This window comes from Eupeodes corollae, chromosome 3 (genome assembly GCF_945859685.1).
Source record: "Eupeodes corollae chromosome 3, idEupCoro1.1, whole genome shotgun sequence".
In the NCBI taxonomy this organism is placed as follows: Eukaryota; Metazoa; Arthropoda; class Insecta; order Diptera; family Syrphidae; genus Eupeodes; species Eupeodes corollae.
Window position 1 is genome coordinate 40,345,314 of NC_079149.1, and position 17,052 is coordinate 40,362,365.

At 34.7% G+C, this 17,052-nt stretch overlaps 1 protein-coding gene across 4 annotated transcripts in view; it reads left to right on the forward strand.

Annotated features, from left to right (window-relative positions):
• Positions 1-16,600, forward strand: part of LOC129950117 (zwei Ig domain protein zig-8) — a 425,570-nt gene extending 408,970 nt beyond the window's left edge. For all 4 annotated transcript variants that reach the window (XM_056061944.1, XM_056061943.1, XM_056061942.1 and 1 more), the window contains one exon: positions 16,300-16,600. In XM_056061944.1, coding sequence (XP_055917919.1) covers positions 16,300-16,581 — 282 coding nt within the window. In that variant the 3' untranslated portion in view covers positions 16,582-16,600. The remainder of the gene's footprint in view (positions 1-16,299) is intronic.
• Positions 16,601-17,052: the final 452 nt, after the last annotated feature.

Below are 17,052 nucleotides of genomic sequence, written 5' to 3' on the forward strand. Positions count from 1 at the left end.
GCTCTGCTCTATATGAGACGTACAAAAAGTAAACAAACAGCCAACATCTGTACTTTCAAGGAACGCAAGATCGGTAAGATCCACTGGCTCAGGAGCTCTATTTTCATGACAAAAGACAACGCCGCCGTTTCCTATGTAGCGCTGGCTTCGTAGTTGGTTCTTACGTTTTTGAAAACAATGTTAGTGAGGCGGTCACCGTCAACAGCGAGCGCTACATAACGATGGTAACTAATTTCTCATGACCCAAATTTTGCCATATGGACCTAGACGACATGTGGTTTCAGCAGGATATATTATTGATACGCTTTACGTGAACACCTTCCGTTTAAGACTCATTTCACGTTGGGCCTACCCACAATATCGGAACTAAGAATAGTGTTGGTCAGGATAGTACAAGTACCATCCCAGTACAATTTCATAGTCATGTGTAAGGCATGAACTACATTCCTTGCTGAGGAGCGAGGCTTATCTAACATACTAGGGGACTTAGGTAGTAATCAGTGCCCTTAGAATGCCATTCGTTCCGCATATGGCAACCACAGCCACCACGATACTCCCACTAGGGGCCCTACCTCTCAGACAGGTGGTATCAGGTTGCCCAGTGAATATGAAACACTAGAAACAACAAGAACCAGGGCTCCTGTCTCCTGTGGTACCAGAATATAGCTTCCGGTGGAGCTTCGAAACCGCGAAGGTTACTTCCAGATGGACTCCTTACTGCCCAAGGAATGGCATCCTTCATATTGCTCTGCGCAACCACCAGTTGAATACTGGCAGTAATGCATAGTAAACACCAATACATCGAAATGACACCATGATACACAACCAGGAACCTTTAATGAGATTCCTAAGCCAACTCATGGGGCCAAGCTAAACATTTATTCATCAGTAACAAATAAGAAGCCCAATACACACCAAAGCACATCCAGGCAAAAACACATACACACAAAACACAGAAATATATTAGTCTATCTTAATAAGCAATAGTAGACAATTGGCTATTGGCTCTTTACACACTCTAAGATAGACTGTCACTTCAACCAGTTGTGGTCTCGAAGTCTTTTTTCTACACTACCACCTAGACATCATAGTGGACTAACCTACCTACCGCACCTCCTTCGTGCAAAAACTTGTTTTGCGTAAACCTCTAGGTTCCCAGTAGTTTCGCTATTACTAAGGATTCGGCTGAATACCTAATTGTAATCATGTCTAATAACGCCCATACTAGAGAGATCTCTAATATCTGAATAGTGAGGACAGTCTACAACAGGAACACTCCGCTGTTTTCGAAAGAGTTCCCTTATGCAAAAATGCATTTATGGACCCGTGTCCTGTGAGTAAATAGCCCATGAAGAGCGAGAAACCAAAGTCCCTAACAATAACTGCCTGATCTATCTCAGGAAGAAACTCAAAAGTTACACTTCCCTTCCCACTATCTGTCCATCTAGATTGACATCTAGATCACACACCTCTGTTGAGCAAATCTTTAATACGCCCTTCTCTCCTGTCAGTAAAATTTGAGGCCTCCTCCCAGTCCGTTGAGGACAAGTTGGCAATCGACAATCGAATTAAAATCAGGTCAAGAGGAGGTGCCCCAGCCAGCACTTGCATGAACCATGAGATCACTAGAGGACCTATTGCTACGAAAGCTATACTGTCGGTCATTAAGAAGCTTTCAATCTTTGAGATATTTCTTGAGCTGATAATTAATCAGCGTTTCCACGACCTTGACTGTGAGGCGAGGAAGATTCGCAAGTGCCCCAGCCAGCACTTGCATTGCCTCCATAGAGACAGTGCGACACACTGACAAGGAGCCAAGAAGCATTACTCTCTGACACGAGAGAATTGTATTCCTACCGACAGCTAGTTTGGCTGTGTTGTACCAAATGGGGCGCAAAACGTTGCACATGCAACGAAAAGTCCCTCAAACACAGTACGAACTGCCCTCCTAGAAAGGCCCCATTCTTTGGTCAGAATCCTTTGACCATGGGAACCACTGCCGATACCTTATCCCTAATACTTCTAAAATGTGGGAGGAAGCTAAGTCTTTCGACAAATGTAATTCCAAGGTATGTAACTTGTGTTACATATCTCAGAGAAACATTTCCAGCCCTGACAGTTGGATGCCTATTCCTAGATAGCATGCCCTTGAGCAGCACCACGGAAGTTTTATCCACTGCAAGATCTACACCCACATTCTCACCCCAGGAGCGAACTCTGTGTCCTCTTAAAAACCCCTCTAACAAGCTCGGCACGAAAATTTTACCAAATGTTGACAGCAGTATTATTATTATTAAATATCCAATATCTCAAAGTTTAAAAAAAAATATGTGGGTCGAAAATCAATTTTTACCAACTTTTGTTAATTTTTTGTAGAAAAAAAACTATCAATTTGATTTTTTACAAAAAATTTCAGAATGTTCAAAACAATATTTCATATAAGTTAAAATTAGTTGGAAGCCATAATCTCAAATTTTTGAAAAGATATTTGAGTCGAAAGTCAATTTTTACCAACTTTTGTAAAAAATTTTTTAGGTTCTTAGTTTTCCTCAAAATTTTACTGAATGTTGGCAGCAATATTTTTTTGAAAGGTAAAAGTAGTTTGAAGCCAATATTTCAACGTTTTGAAAAGATGCTTGAGTCAAAAATCTATTTTTACCAACTTTTATTAATTTTTTTCTTTAGGTTTTTACTTTTTGTAAAAAAAACTGCGAATTTGATTTTTCGCGAAATGTTACTGAATGTTAAAAACAATATCTTTTTTAAGTTAAGTAAATTAACATTTAAACAAAATTATACAGATTTGTAGAGCCTAACACATTTTTCTTATCCTCTAATATTAAAGATAATTCCAAATGAAACTTAACATAATTAAAGCTCAATAGTTACCAGCCCTTATTATTATATGAATATTCGGAAAGTCCTCATGATTTTAGTTCCTCTATAGCACTGGGTCTTCATGTGTATTTTGTTTAATTTAATTAACTTGATAAATAATCATTGCAGTAATTCTGACATAAAACTAAAATAATTAAAATTGAATTGCATACAGAAAACCATTTACACATTTTTATTGTTTTCTAAGTGTGAATGCAAAGCAATAAATTCCTAGTAATTTTAATTAAAATCATTTCTTTACAAAATCGCATTTATACACATTTTCCAAAAAAACAACCTGCATTGTGTAAATTGTATGAAATGTATCTCAGAGTTCTTTGTTTCACTTAGCACAGATTTTTGTCAGGCAAACATAAAAAACACAACCCTTCAAAAGTAATTTTTAATAGACCAAAACATGAAAATGATATTTTGAGCAAAACTAACCAAGGTAACAAGCTTTTTGCATTTAGAAAATGACAATGCAAAAAATGTAATGCGGTTGTTTTTGGTGAAATTGATATTTTTTCTTACCTAACCTGAAAGAGACTCCTTGAAAGCTATGTATAGGACTTAACTGATGCATAGTTATTTGTTTCCTGCAAAAAGTACATTGTTTAAAATTTATAAGAAAATATGCATCTTGAAGTCTGGGCGAGAAATGAAAATAAATAATAATGCTTCTATTGTATTGCAAGACTTCCGAGAGAATAGGTATTTTTGGTATTTTCTAATTTAGACGAAATTATGGGAAACAAGAAAAGCGATAGGTATGCAACATGAGCTATGCAACATTTTCAAGAATACGGATTTTAATTAATTATAAATTTATGGTTGGAAATTCTAAGAATGGTCAAATACATTATATTTTAAGACAGTAGGCACAAATATAAATATTATTTGGTATTATTATTTGTAGGTCCTTTTATTATCTCAGAATTTTGAATTGTCCTTATCTTAATAGAAGGTACAAGTTGTATATCGTTATGTATAAAATAAGTAAGGAGTAGATATTATTCAAGAAGTTATTAACTTAAACCTTTTGTTATTTCTTAATAAGAATGCATTTTGGGTTTAATTAATTTTCAAAGTATAAAATCAATGGCGATGATTTTGAGGTATATATTTATTTGCTTCATTTGGAATCAACAAGTGATTATTGAAATATACTGATGAATTAGTTTTATTAAATTGTATAAGTAAATATAGTTTTGAATTTATATTAATTATTTTTAAGATGGGTTTACACCTAATAATGACAATAGCTTTGAAGGGCCTCAATCAATTGATCTTAAAATTTATTTAGATAAGTAAGAAGCCAGGTTCGTTTAAAGCTTTGTCTGACTTTTTAAAGTCTTTTTGTTATACAAAATTTATTAGTTATTTAAAGCAGAAACAAACATTCCAACAATATTCGCGTGTTGTTAGGTCAAGAAATGAAACTGATGTCTAAAATTTGTTTTAAGAAGTTCGAAAAAAATCCAGATTCAGCTTCCCTGTCGAAAGAAGAAGAAAAAAGTAAAGTAAGAAAAAAGTAAATATCAAAGACTTCTTGTTGTTTTTGGAGGGTTTACAAATTAATAAGTTATTAAGTTTTCATAAGGTAGTAAGAATAGAACATCACACCGAGAAAGACCGTGGAGTGAACATCTGAGATATCTTTCTAGTAGAAACTCAATTATTTGAGAGTGATAGTTCTGATGTACACAACAAGAATGGTATAAAGGGTTTAAGTGAATTCTTAAAAACAAGGAATGAGTTGGCTTCCTAATGATTTATTTAAAATGGCCTCGCAATCTTAACTGAGTGTCAGATATAACTTCTAGATCGCTGATAGAACAGACATAATAAAGGGAGGGAAGATGTGATCGCTTACATTCAAATATTACGAATTAGCATTTAGCAACATTGAGTTCCTGGACATTTTTGTCGCACCAAGTCTGAAATAGTCAATAGCATGTTGGAGTAAGATAGAATCAGTTGAAGTAGAAATAACCTTTATTAATTTCATGTCATAAGTGTGAATAGAGACAGTTTAATAATCAATGACATTAATTACCTCGTTGATAGTTAAGAGAACTATCAAAAGACCAAGGTGGCTTCCTAGGGGAACTTCTTTGTTTGAATGAATGGGATCGAAGATTAAAATAGCGTATTTGCAGACATAATCTGAACCATGAAATAAAAAACTTTAAAAAATCAAGGACTTTAAGTTGAAGATAGATAATTTGGTTTCTGATTTTATAAAAGGTATTTCTTAATTATGAAGTGATATCGTCCACTTCATTTCATTTCTGCAATTCATTTAAGGTCTAATAAGTGAAATTAGTAAGATCGGTTGTAGTCAATCTTCGTTTTTATGATAAAAGAAAAAGTATTTATTGAAAATAAAAAGAGTTGTAGACCATGCTTTCGAAAAGTTTGGGAAATGAAAACGTTTGATAATGGGCCTGATATTCTTTTTTATGAACAGATTTAAAAAAGTATTCTTTCTAAAGCTTAATAAAAATGGCTTGAAAAATAGAAAAACAAAAAAGTGATAAAAGAGCTTTGCACAGCAAAGTAGCACACTCTTTTAATAATATTGCAGGTAACAATCTAGAACGGGAGGGAAATCTTTTATCCATATGCTAATATTATAAAGCTGAAAGTTTTGCTTGTTTGTTCATTCGTTTGAACGCACTAATCTCAATGATTACAATTCCGATTTCAAAAATATAGATAGCTCATTTACTGAGGAAGGCCAAAGGCTGGCTATAAATTATCATGCAAAGACAAATATTAATGTTTCAGAATGTTAAAGGAGGCATTTACAAAAGAGAAAATTAAAAACATATCCGGAGCGATATCAATTGACTTTTAAAGGATCGACTTAAATTCAGTATTGTTGATTAGGTGTTTCAGTTTTCAGACGTCACCAAATCACTATAGCTTTCAAGTGAAAAAGTTAGGGAAAAAGTGGAATTGGTCAAGGTAGAAAGAAAATCACAGGCATCTTATAAGAAAATTAAGTCGAGTTGTGTTCATAAGTTGTTGGTAATGCTACTAAATTGAAATTGGAGAGAATCCTTTTTCAAAGGAGATATTTTTAGGTGCCAAAGATATCTCATCATCCGATGAACACCATTTTACAGTTGAAGTCACCGAGAATACTTGTATCGTCGAGAGTGTATTTAGGTTAGGTTAGGTAAGTTTGGAGTGGCTGTCCATATGTCATTGACTCACCTAGACCTCAAGGGTTCATTGTGATACCACTAAACTCATAGGAGAGTAATGAACTTAAACAAACCATTTTGTACTTTTAATATAGTTAGAGAGACGTTTTGTGTCATTCGTTGCCAGTTCACTGGTAGTATCGAAGAAGTGATTACCGATAAAGTTATTCCTTCTAATATAGAGCGCTGGAACTGTACATAGAAGGTGTTGGACTGTTTCCTTGTCTATGCAGCTTCTAAAGAAGTCATTTGTGTAGACCCCTAGCCTCAGAGCATGTTCTCCTATGAGGCAGTGTCCTGTTACTACTCCAATTGTAGAGCTTATACTTTGTCTGCTAAGGGATATCAAGCCTCTTACCCGTTTTAAATCTATGCTTGGCCATATTTGCTTGGTTGCTAGACAGGTGGTACTCTGTGACCATCTAGAATTTTTTGATTCTATTTGAGAGTTTGTGAAGACAGACGCGAGAGATTTAAGAGCGGCAAGATATAACGTTTTCTTTGAGCCAGTATAGTGCTTCTTTAATCACCATTACTTCTGCCTGGAATGCACTACATTGATTGGGAAGTCTGTATGATAGACTGAGATTCAGTTGTTCAGAATAGATACCACTTCCAACTCCGTAATTGGTCATTGAACCGTCTGTATAGAAGTGTACCGCATCGTCTTCCAGGGGTCTCTCTTTTTTCCAGGAGGACCTTGAAGGGATGGACATATGGAAGCTTTTACCAAATACAATTTTTGAGGTGGTATAGTCTAAGCTATCTGGGATAGATCTGAAATTGTCTAGAGTAGTAGTATGTCTAGTATTGTTACTGTTCCATTGAAAGGTGGCTCTAAGCCTCACACATGAGTTGGCTGCCACCATTTTGGAGAAGATGTCAAGATCTGTTAGTTTTAAAAGCACTTCCAGTGCTCCTGTGATGCACATACCTGCTGACCGCTGGACTTTGATGAGCTTATTTAGATTTACCATCTTGTCCAGTGCGGTCCACCATACGACAACTCCATAAATGAGTATCGGTCTGATTACGGAAGTGTATAGCCAATTGGTTATTTTTGGGGAGAAGCCCCATTTTGATCCTATGGCCTTTTTACAAGTAAAAAGCGCTACAGTAGCCTTTTTTACTCTTTCATCTATATTTTCCTTCCAATTTAGTTTTTTGTCTAAAATGATGGTATTCCTTTAATCTTGGGTGGGATAATCTGAGGAATTTTATATCTTCTTGAAAAGAGTATTAATTCTGTTTTATGTGGATTGACGTCCATGCCACATTGCTTAGCCCATTTTGTTAGCCTATTTAAGGCAATTTTGTAGGAGTTCCGAGAGAATTTGGGGGTGTTTCCCAGATACAGATATTGCAATGTCGTCAAGCATGGGCAATCAGCCTGAAACCCTGAGAGTATATTTCATTTCATATATTTCAACAGCAAGTCAATATACTTGGGTAGGCTGTAAGGGACGAATATAGCAAAAGATAAAGTATTCACTCTCTTTTTTCAATGATATTTTTACACCGAAAAATTCAAAGGAGAAACGCTTGTCTTTTAACCAGAATAGCACCTTAGCGGTTGTGTATAGCCAAAAACATTCTACGCCTTTAATGGTGCTTATCATTACATCGTAAGACGTGAAGGCAACGAATTCAGAAGAAAATAGTTCCCGTACCAATTAAACCCAAGTCAGAGTGAATCAACAGCAAAGTAATATCTTAGATGATAGGGTTCTTAAAATGTTCATCTAAAAGAATGTTTTCAAATTGGGCGTTCGAAAATTATTTTTATCTTCACGTATAAATTTTTGGAAGGAAATAAAGGGTGATTTTTAAAAGTTGTAGGAAAGTTTTTCAAGAAAAAACACATTCAACTCAGAAAAATGCATGAAATCTTGAATGAATCAATAGTACGGTCCATATAATTTAATGCTTCAAGATTATTTCATGCACATGTTGAACTTGACTTCGCCACAAATAGTCCATCCGTTTAGTCCAATTTTGGCATACTCCTTCCAACATTTGGACCATAATCTCACGAATAAGTGCTTTATTGTTGTCTTCCAATGCGTCAATTCAAGTAGGCTTGTCTGTTTAAACATTAGCTTTAACATTGCCCCACAAAAAATAGTATGAAGGCTCCGAAGGTTCCGAACGTGAAATAAAATATTCACCGAACTCGCCTCTCAATAAGTCCAATGTTGCGCGTGCTGTGTGCCATGTAGCACCGTCTTGTTGAAACCACATGTCATTCAACTCAAGCTCTTGCCTTTTGCCCAAACAAAAGTTGGATGTCATCTCACGATAGCGCTCAATATTCACAGTTACGTTACGATTCGCATCATCTTCGAAAAAGCACGGTCCAATTATGCCACCAATCCAAAAACCGCACCATACTGTGATTTTTTCTGGATGCGTTGGTAGCTCTTTTAATGCTTCTGGCTGATATTCAGGCCAAAGTTGACCATTCTGCTTATTTACGTACCCATTGAGCTTCGTCGCTGGACGCAATTTCTCCGTAAATGAGTGGATCTTTGACCAACTTTCCAAAAGCCCATGCACCAAAAATTTTACGTTGTAGTAGGTCGTTCGGCTTCAATTCTTGCACCAGCAGTATTTCGAAAAGCATCTCACCTAAATCCTTCAGCAAAATTTTCCACGTTGTTGACTAACAGAGGCCCAATCGTTTCGAACGGCAACGAATCGATAATTGATGGTCATCATTAACACAGGCCGATTCAGCTGCGATATTTTCTTCATTTCAGTTCAGTAAATTTGGTGCGAAATTTATTCACAATAGCCCGAATAGCCTCTTCAATAGGTCGATAAACTGATCATAAGATGGAAGAAGCGCGCGATGAAATTTCTTAACAAAGCACGCATTTTGATAATAAAATTCAATAGTTTGCAAGCATTGGTCGTTTGTAAGACAATTCATGGTTAAATTATAGACCAAACTGAAGAAGTGCGTTAGCTGTTTAAACCAATATTGTCAGAAAAGTAGTAGCTAAAAAATCACCCTTTATTAGTAATTTAAAAACCAAAAATATAGTTAAAATATCTCCCAAATATGCTTGAAATATTAAAAAAAAACAACTCAAAAGTACTAATTTCTTATATTAGAACAGAAGGTTTTTTGTATTTTTATTTAAAAATATTATTTAAAAAAACCGAAAAACTAATACGAATTTTTTCTCAAAGTATTGAATTATAATATGTGTGTTATGTTTCAAGTACTCTTAATATTAGATTATTTTTTCTACAGTTCTTGGCTCCTTGTATTTTAAATTCATAAATGCATCGAGACAATTAGTCCCCATCGGAAAACTTGATGAGAACTTGTCACACTTCAAAGATTATTAAAAGTTAATTTTTATAACACTGTCAAAACAGACCTTATAAAAATGATTCTTCTACTGCAAACGATAAACTGTTTTTATGAGAACTGAAAAGTTTGATGGAGAGAATATTAAGCAACAGCTGATATACATATGTATGTGATTTCAGTGATGGTGATGATTTTGATTTCCCTTTACCTGACAAAAATTTTCTTTTCTATATTCAATGACACAAACAGGAAACAGTCGTTTCGTGTTATAGTCGAACTTGCTCGAATAATAATTAAAATCACTATCTCATTTGCTTGACTGACATTGTCGCATTTCACAAAATATTGCTTCCAAGGACACATGTTGTTCAGATTGGAGTACCATCATCAGTTCACTGCGATGAAGGACAAGAACATCCAGCACAAGTGTTTTTTTGTGTGGTGTAGAGCTGAGAGAGCGTGTGTGGTGTATATGGTGTGTGGTGTGTGGCACATGGCGTATAGTGTGATGCTTTGTTTGTCTATCGGAGGAACATTAGCATGTGGTGCCTTCGTATGTATGTATGCATGTATGAATATACACATTTTTGACACCACAAGAGATCTATTGTTTAGCGGAAGGATATATATGAGCGACATTGTTCTTGAGTTCAAGTTTTCTTTTGTTTGCATTAAACACACATGACCTTTCCGCAACAAAAGCCAGTTGGTTAGAATTTTAACAGAGAAAAAGAGACAGAGAGATAAAGTTAAAAAAGGAGAAAGGGAAATCACTCATTGAGATGAAACTATTGTCCTGTTTTTTTTTTTATTTTTGATTAATTTACGTAGCTTTAAGGTTAAACGACATCACTATTTCACATTTTTGACATTGTTTTATATGTTTCCTTTTCATCGCATTTTTTTCTTTTAAAATTGATTGATTGAACAGATGTTTTTAGTTCCAATAAGGGCTTGGTTTTGGGACTCTTATTTTAAATGAATCTATCCCTACAGACATTAAAACAACTGGTAGCAAAAAAGAAGGACTTTTTCAATTAGTCTTATCGTATAGTGTCAAATTTTGAAAACAGAAATGAAATTCAGAAAATCAATATCACAGTAGTTCGAAACATGAAAAGCACACACCGTGTTTTTATCAGTTTGTTAAAATGTTGACATGTTAGTTGAATTTTGATTTTCAGCCCAAAGAATGTCAGATAAGTGAATGTTTTGTTCTCTTGTAAATTTCTTTCTTTTCGGATTAATTTAATTTTTTATTTGTAAGCCCCCACTCAAGGGGTTATACATATCCTTAAAATGATTCGACACATTGTAAGTAATTAGGAAAAGAAAATAGAATAAGAAAGGAACATTTTAATGATTGGAAAACATCGAACCCGGTAAAGAATTACACTTTTCTAGTAGTGCGGCTAAAGAAAGAACACCTGCACTTACCCTAAAAGGTAGGATAAAACAATGAAACGCATGAGACCTTGTTCAAGAGTAACAAATTTCTCAGTAATTCAATGATCACTTTTCATTTTTAGACCTCTCTTTCGACACCAGCCCGAATTTGAGTTCTGAACAAAAAAAAGCCAGATCAAAAAGATAAACAGTTATAACATCCTCAGAGAAAACCTAAACACTAAACAGCATGTTTGGGAATGTCAAATATGTGATCACTCCACAAGAGGGTATTTTAAGTTTTGAAACTTAAAATTCAACAGGGTTTTTGAATTCACATGAACAATGCTGTCAAAATAAAAATTTCATGAGCTTATCATACATCACTAGCGAGTAATCAAACAACGATATGGAATGGAACCGAAAGATCAGAATGGTTCCACACGACATAAGGTGTTAAACAAGGCTGTCTTCTGAGCCCAGATCTATTTTCTCTTTTCCTAGATAATCTCACTACAATTTTACTTGGTGCAATTATTTTTTCCGGCATAAGAACTAAAGCACTGTTATATGCAGATGATGTTGGCATATTTGCAGAGACTCCAAATATGTTGCAAATAATGACAAACAAACTACAATCTGACTGTTAAAACCAATAAATTGAAACTAATGATTTTTCGCAACGGAACAGGACGATATGCAAGATAAGAAAAATGGAAATGGGAAAATGCAGATCCTGAGGTGGTAAGCAAGTATAAATATTCGGGGGTAATCATAACGCCATCAATTACTCTACAAAAACATTTGAAGGCAAGGCTAATCGAAGCAAAAAAGCTTTAAACGGCAACTTAAAAGGAGTCCTAGGCAAGACGCATATTGCCCCAAGCACAAAGTTTAAACTATTTGAGGCCGTAATGCGATCGATATTCGATATTATGCTCTGCTGGCCAGGTATGGGGATTTCAGCAGTATGAGGAGGTAGAAAAACTTTAAAGATATTTTATTAAAAACATGTTCTGGCTCCCAGAAAATACACCTACCTATATGTAGCATCTAGAAACAGGAGTGGCACCACTCTATATCTTCACATTGAAGATGCATCTGCAATATATATTTAAAGTTACAGAGCTAACAAACCATCGGCTACCTAACATAATTGTAAGACATCTGGTTTTAAGGAAATCCCAGTTCTTTGAAGAGTTGACTCGACTTGGTCTTGAACATGACATAGAGGATTAGAAAACTTTATGCCCACTATTGCTTCGAAAAATTGAATCATCCTTTTTTGCTTAACAAAGTGAGCCCGAATCCTACATGGACAATTAAATTACGAAATGTGTGTGAACAATTATTTCGACGATCGATATCCTATCAGTACAATAGCCTTAATTTTAAAAACCAGAGGGGAATTGTTGCGTTTAAATTACCAACCACAAGGCTCAAACGACAACACTCGGTGCATATTATAATGTTACCTCCAAGAAGCTGAAAATGTAACGCATTTCCTAGGAAGATGCCGTATCCTTCAGACAATCCGACGCTTTCAGGGGAAAAAACGTCATCAACAATGATAATATCATTTTAATACTCAATGGTGAAAACTGGACTGCATTGTCCAGTTTCGTCCGCACGGCGCTAAACTATAGAAAAGAAATTATCAACCAAGCTTTTTAAAAATGATCGAATACCTCATTCAATTTTCTTTTTCACATTTAAACCATAATAAGAATACATTTATGTTTTTGTATATAAGTTTAAACTCCTTTTTTTCTGGCTGACAGCAAAAGCTAATGCTATACTTTGTGAATTTTCAAAACAATTACGTAAATCACACATTTTACTACTGCTGATACTTCTCATAAATCATTTATAAAGAAGAAAGAGTGTCGGAGACAAAACGAAACCCTGTGGCACATCAGCGTTTATTTTGTTAATATCGTACTTGAACCCATCCAACAGTACCCTAAAGACGATGAAGAAGTCAATGCCAAACTCTATCAAATGTCCTTTAAATATCTTATTTTAAAGAAAACGATGTAAAGTATTGTTAAACTGTTTGGTGAGATAACAATGAGATGATCAGTAAACCTATTGCTACGAAAACCATACTGTGGGTCATTAAGAAGATTTAGTTCTTTAAGATATTTATACTTAAGCTAAAAATTAATCATCGAATCATCATTTCCATGACCTAGGAAACGAAGGACGTAAGCGAAATGGGACGCCAGATAGAGGGGGAGGACTATTTATCTTTTGAAAGGACAGTTTTGGCAAATGCTGATTTCCATCTACTCAGAAAGAGTATTGTAGTATAGGTTTTTCTAAAAATAAGTACGTAGAATATAATAGAGATAATAAAAGATTATGTCTATCTAAAAAGATAAATTATCAAAAAAAATTGGCCAATGAACTAGAACACTGGATGAACTCCAAATCCTTCTGGAAAATTGTAAAGGAGTTGGGTGGGCGTAATCAGAGTATGAAGTACTCTCTAGATACTGCGACGCTAGCACCTCATTTTAAAACTCTACTCTCAGCTGACGGAAACCTTCATACCTTCGATTAAGCGCTACATAACTCCGTAGTAAATGAGCTGGATTCTGAGATCTCGCTTGTTGAATTGGAAGCTACGCTCTCAAAAATGAAAAACAATAAAACACCAGGTAGGGACGCGTCCGGACGGTATACCAGTGGAATTCTACAAAAACCGCACTTTTGAATTTAAAAAATTCCAACGACGCTATTGCTTGAACTAGTTTCAAGAAATCCGTTATGTTTGCAATTTTTAAGAAAGGTGATGCAAATACGCCTGAAAACTTCGGTATTAAATACAATTCGAAAAATCTTTCAGCCATTCTGAATGGAAGACTTTTTAAATGGATTGAAAGCAGTAACCGTTTGAGTATTTTTCAAGCCGGTTTCCGGCCAGGTTATTCTACAATGGACCATGTTTTCGCTATCTCCAGCAACACTAGAAAGTTTATTGAACGGAAGAAGAAACTATAGACTTGCTTTGTTGATTTAAAAGCTGCTTTTGACAAAATCAACAGACAGGCTTTAATTTATAAAATGTCCTGCATAGGTGTATCTCGCAAGTTTTTATTAATGTACGAAAATGGAATGGTTATGACTTCTCGAATAGTTTCGAAACAACAGCCGGTGTGCCACAAAGTTGTATTTTGAGCCCTTTACTGTTTTCTCTCTTCATGGATGATATTTGTGATCATCTTCATGGTGGAGTCTCTTTTGGTAACAGCATTGTCAAAGTTTTATTATATGCCGACGATTTGATTATGTTTGCCGAAATTTTCGCAACAGATGCAAATTAACCAACTTTGCTTATTTTGCGAGACTTGGGGTCTGAAAATAAATGAACAAAAACAAAAATTATGATTTTTGAAGGAAGGCAAACAAGAATACGCTCTGATGAAAAGTGGTCGCTCAATAACACCGTTATCGAAATAGTAGGAATTTATTTTATATAGGAATTTAAATACTTAGTTGTTTTTCTTACCCACAATTCAGATTTCGCTAAAATAAAAAATAAAGAAGCCAAGTTGGCAATAAATTTGATGTAGTTTAAGTTCTTTTCCAACTCAAACATTGGTCTGGTATCTAAATATAAAGTCTTTAATGCCACAATAAATTCATGTTTGTGCTAGGGTGCACAAGTTTTCGTTTTTTTGAACCTAGATGCTTTCGAGAGCCTGCAAAGGCACTTCTTTTAGCGCTTGTTTCGTTTGCCTAAGTCAACTCCAAATTACGCCATTTACGTAGAGTCAGGCATCACCCCTATTTATATAAAACATTTAAAGGCTAATGCGGACATTATTCTTCAGGTGATGAAAAGAAGTGAACTGTGCCTTCACAAAATAATTTTGAAAAAATTGCTGCAATCGAATGCATCTCCGTTTAAAGACTGGAACCAACTCGTAATAGCAACAGAATCTTCCCTCAACCTTTCGGAAACCAATGTTGACGACTGGCAAGCGCATTTCGCAGGTGTTGTTGCTAAGTTTGACCAAAAGTTGTATGTACAAAATCTCTTTAGTGCAACTTCCTCAGCATCTAGAAACGTTTACAGAAACTTTAATCATCAATTGTATTCAGACATGAACTATTTCAGAAATTATGACTCAGTTGCTCAGATAAGTATTATTTTTAAAGCCAGAGTCAATCTTAAACTCTAACTTTATACCACACCGAAGTGATTTGCCGCAGCTATGTGATCTGCGCAACAGAAGAGAAATCGAAGATATCTACCACTTTTCAGCTATTTGCCCAATTTTACAAAAAATTCGTAGATTACACTTTCGGAAAAGTATTTTAACAATGCAAGTATTTTACGAAATCCTAAATGAAGCACTAGGTTGGCTTAACGTATCTCAGATACATGAGATTTCAAATCAATTTTTCATATTTTGAACATGTTATTAGTTAAATGGTGTCATTTATTGAATTTAAGGAAATACCGTCTTACTATACATATCCAATGCCTTAATCTGTTTTCAAATAAATTATTTTTTAATAAAACGAAAACGGGAAACAGTTTACAGACAATTTAAAATACATATTTCGAGTTTATTTTCACTTAAATATCAAAAAGGCTCAATACAAAACTTCATCATAACAATTTTTTGTCTGTATTTTTGTCTGAATGAGGTTGAACGTTTTAAATTATACTTAATTTTGCAGCACCGCATATTTTTCGTTAAACGTCAGTATAGAAATACATGATTTTATATTGGTTTATTGCAGTTAAAAAAAATTAAATGGCGCCCAATGAAAGACCAGATCAAAAGCAATAATAATATCACTCGCTATAATTTGATTTTAATTCAGAATAATAAATTCATGAGCAAAAATATTTACCACATTTTCCTCTCTTTAAATATAAAGAGCAAAATAAGGTATTTTTATATAATGTACATGAGTGTTGTGAAGGTATTTAAAATTTATATTCCTACAATCCTTGACCAACCAGTGCTACATTTTAAATCACCAATAAATAACCTCAGTTTTTACATATATCATTTAGTGAACGGCTTCGATATAGATTCTATAGTTGTTGTTTTTTTGAATACAATGGAATGAAAATAAAGTCTGATATACAAATTGAGTACCTACGTTGTTGTGGCAGACTACAGTTTAAATGTGTGTCCTTGCTTAACTAGATCTGACCAATTTCAAAAACCACATATGGTTCACTTTCGCTAAACTAAAATGCAATCGAATCGAATATCTGCACAAAACGCGCCACAACATGTTGGTTCAACGTGTTCACTATTCGTTCAGCTAATTGAAAATTTAAACTTCGATATAAATTTTTGGTTTAGATTTTATATATGTACATAGTTTAGATTAAATTTATATCCCCAGTCAAGTTGTGTTAGGGTTTAGGATTTTAATTGAACATTTTTTCAATTTTTCAATTTAACTGTGAAATTATTTTTTCTTATGAATTTAATTTTTGTATAAAATACATTTTATTTGTTTCAGAGTCCAACCCCACCACAATATGTTTATTGGCAGAAAAACGATCGGCTCATTAATTATTATGATGCGAGACGAGATATTTCAATTGAAACAACACCTGGTACTAGAACACAAAGTCGATTGATAATACGAGAACCACAAATTGCCGACTCAGGAAATTATACATGTTCAGCTAGTAATACAGAACCAGCTAGCATATATGTATTTGTCTCAAAGGGTAAGTTATCTTTTGTTTTAAATTGCTTTTATAAATTAAAATGTAAAGTAAACTATGCGTTAAGTTGAAGCTTTCAATGTTTGAAGCAATTTTTACGCCAGAATAAAGCTTTAAGGATAATCTAGGCCTTATTGGCTGTCATATACAACAATGAATTGCGAAAGCTCAAGACGCTAGAGGTTTGCGTTGTATGCATCTCTCCCACTCAAGAGAAGCGAATATATATGATTGCGGCTTATGCGGCTGGAGCTCCGCAGGTCACTTACTTTGCATCAGAACTCGAGATTGTTTTTAGGGAACTTAAACTGAGCTTGGAAGAAAACTATTTCATCTTGGCCGGTGATTTGAACGCAAAACCTGAAGATTGGGGAAATCACCATAAAAATCCCAGAGGTAACCATCTTTTTAATTTGATGAATCTTTACAGCGTTGAATATGGCGTCGACCTGCTGGCTACTGAAAAGCCATCATATCCAAGAAGCGGCTCCTTTCTGGATCTTTTGCTGTACGACACCAGACTGACAGTTACAGACAAAGTG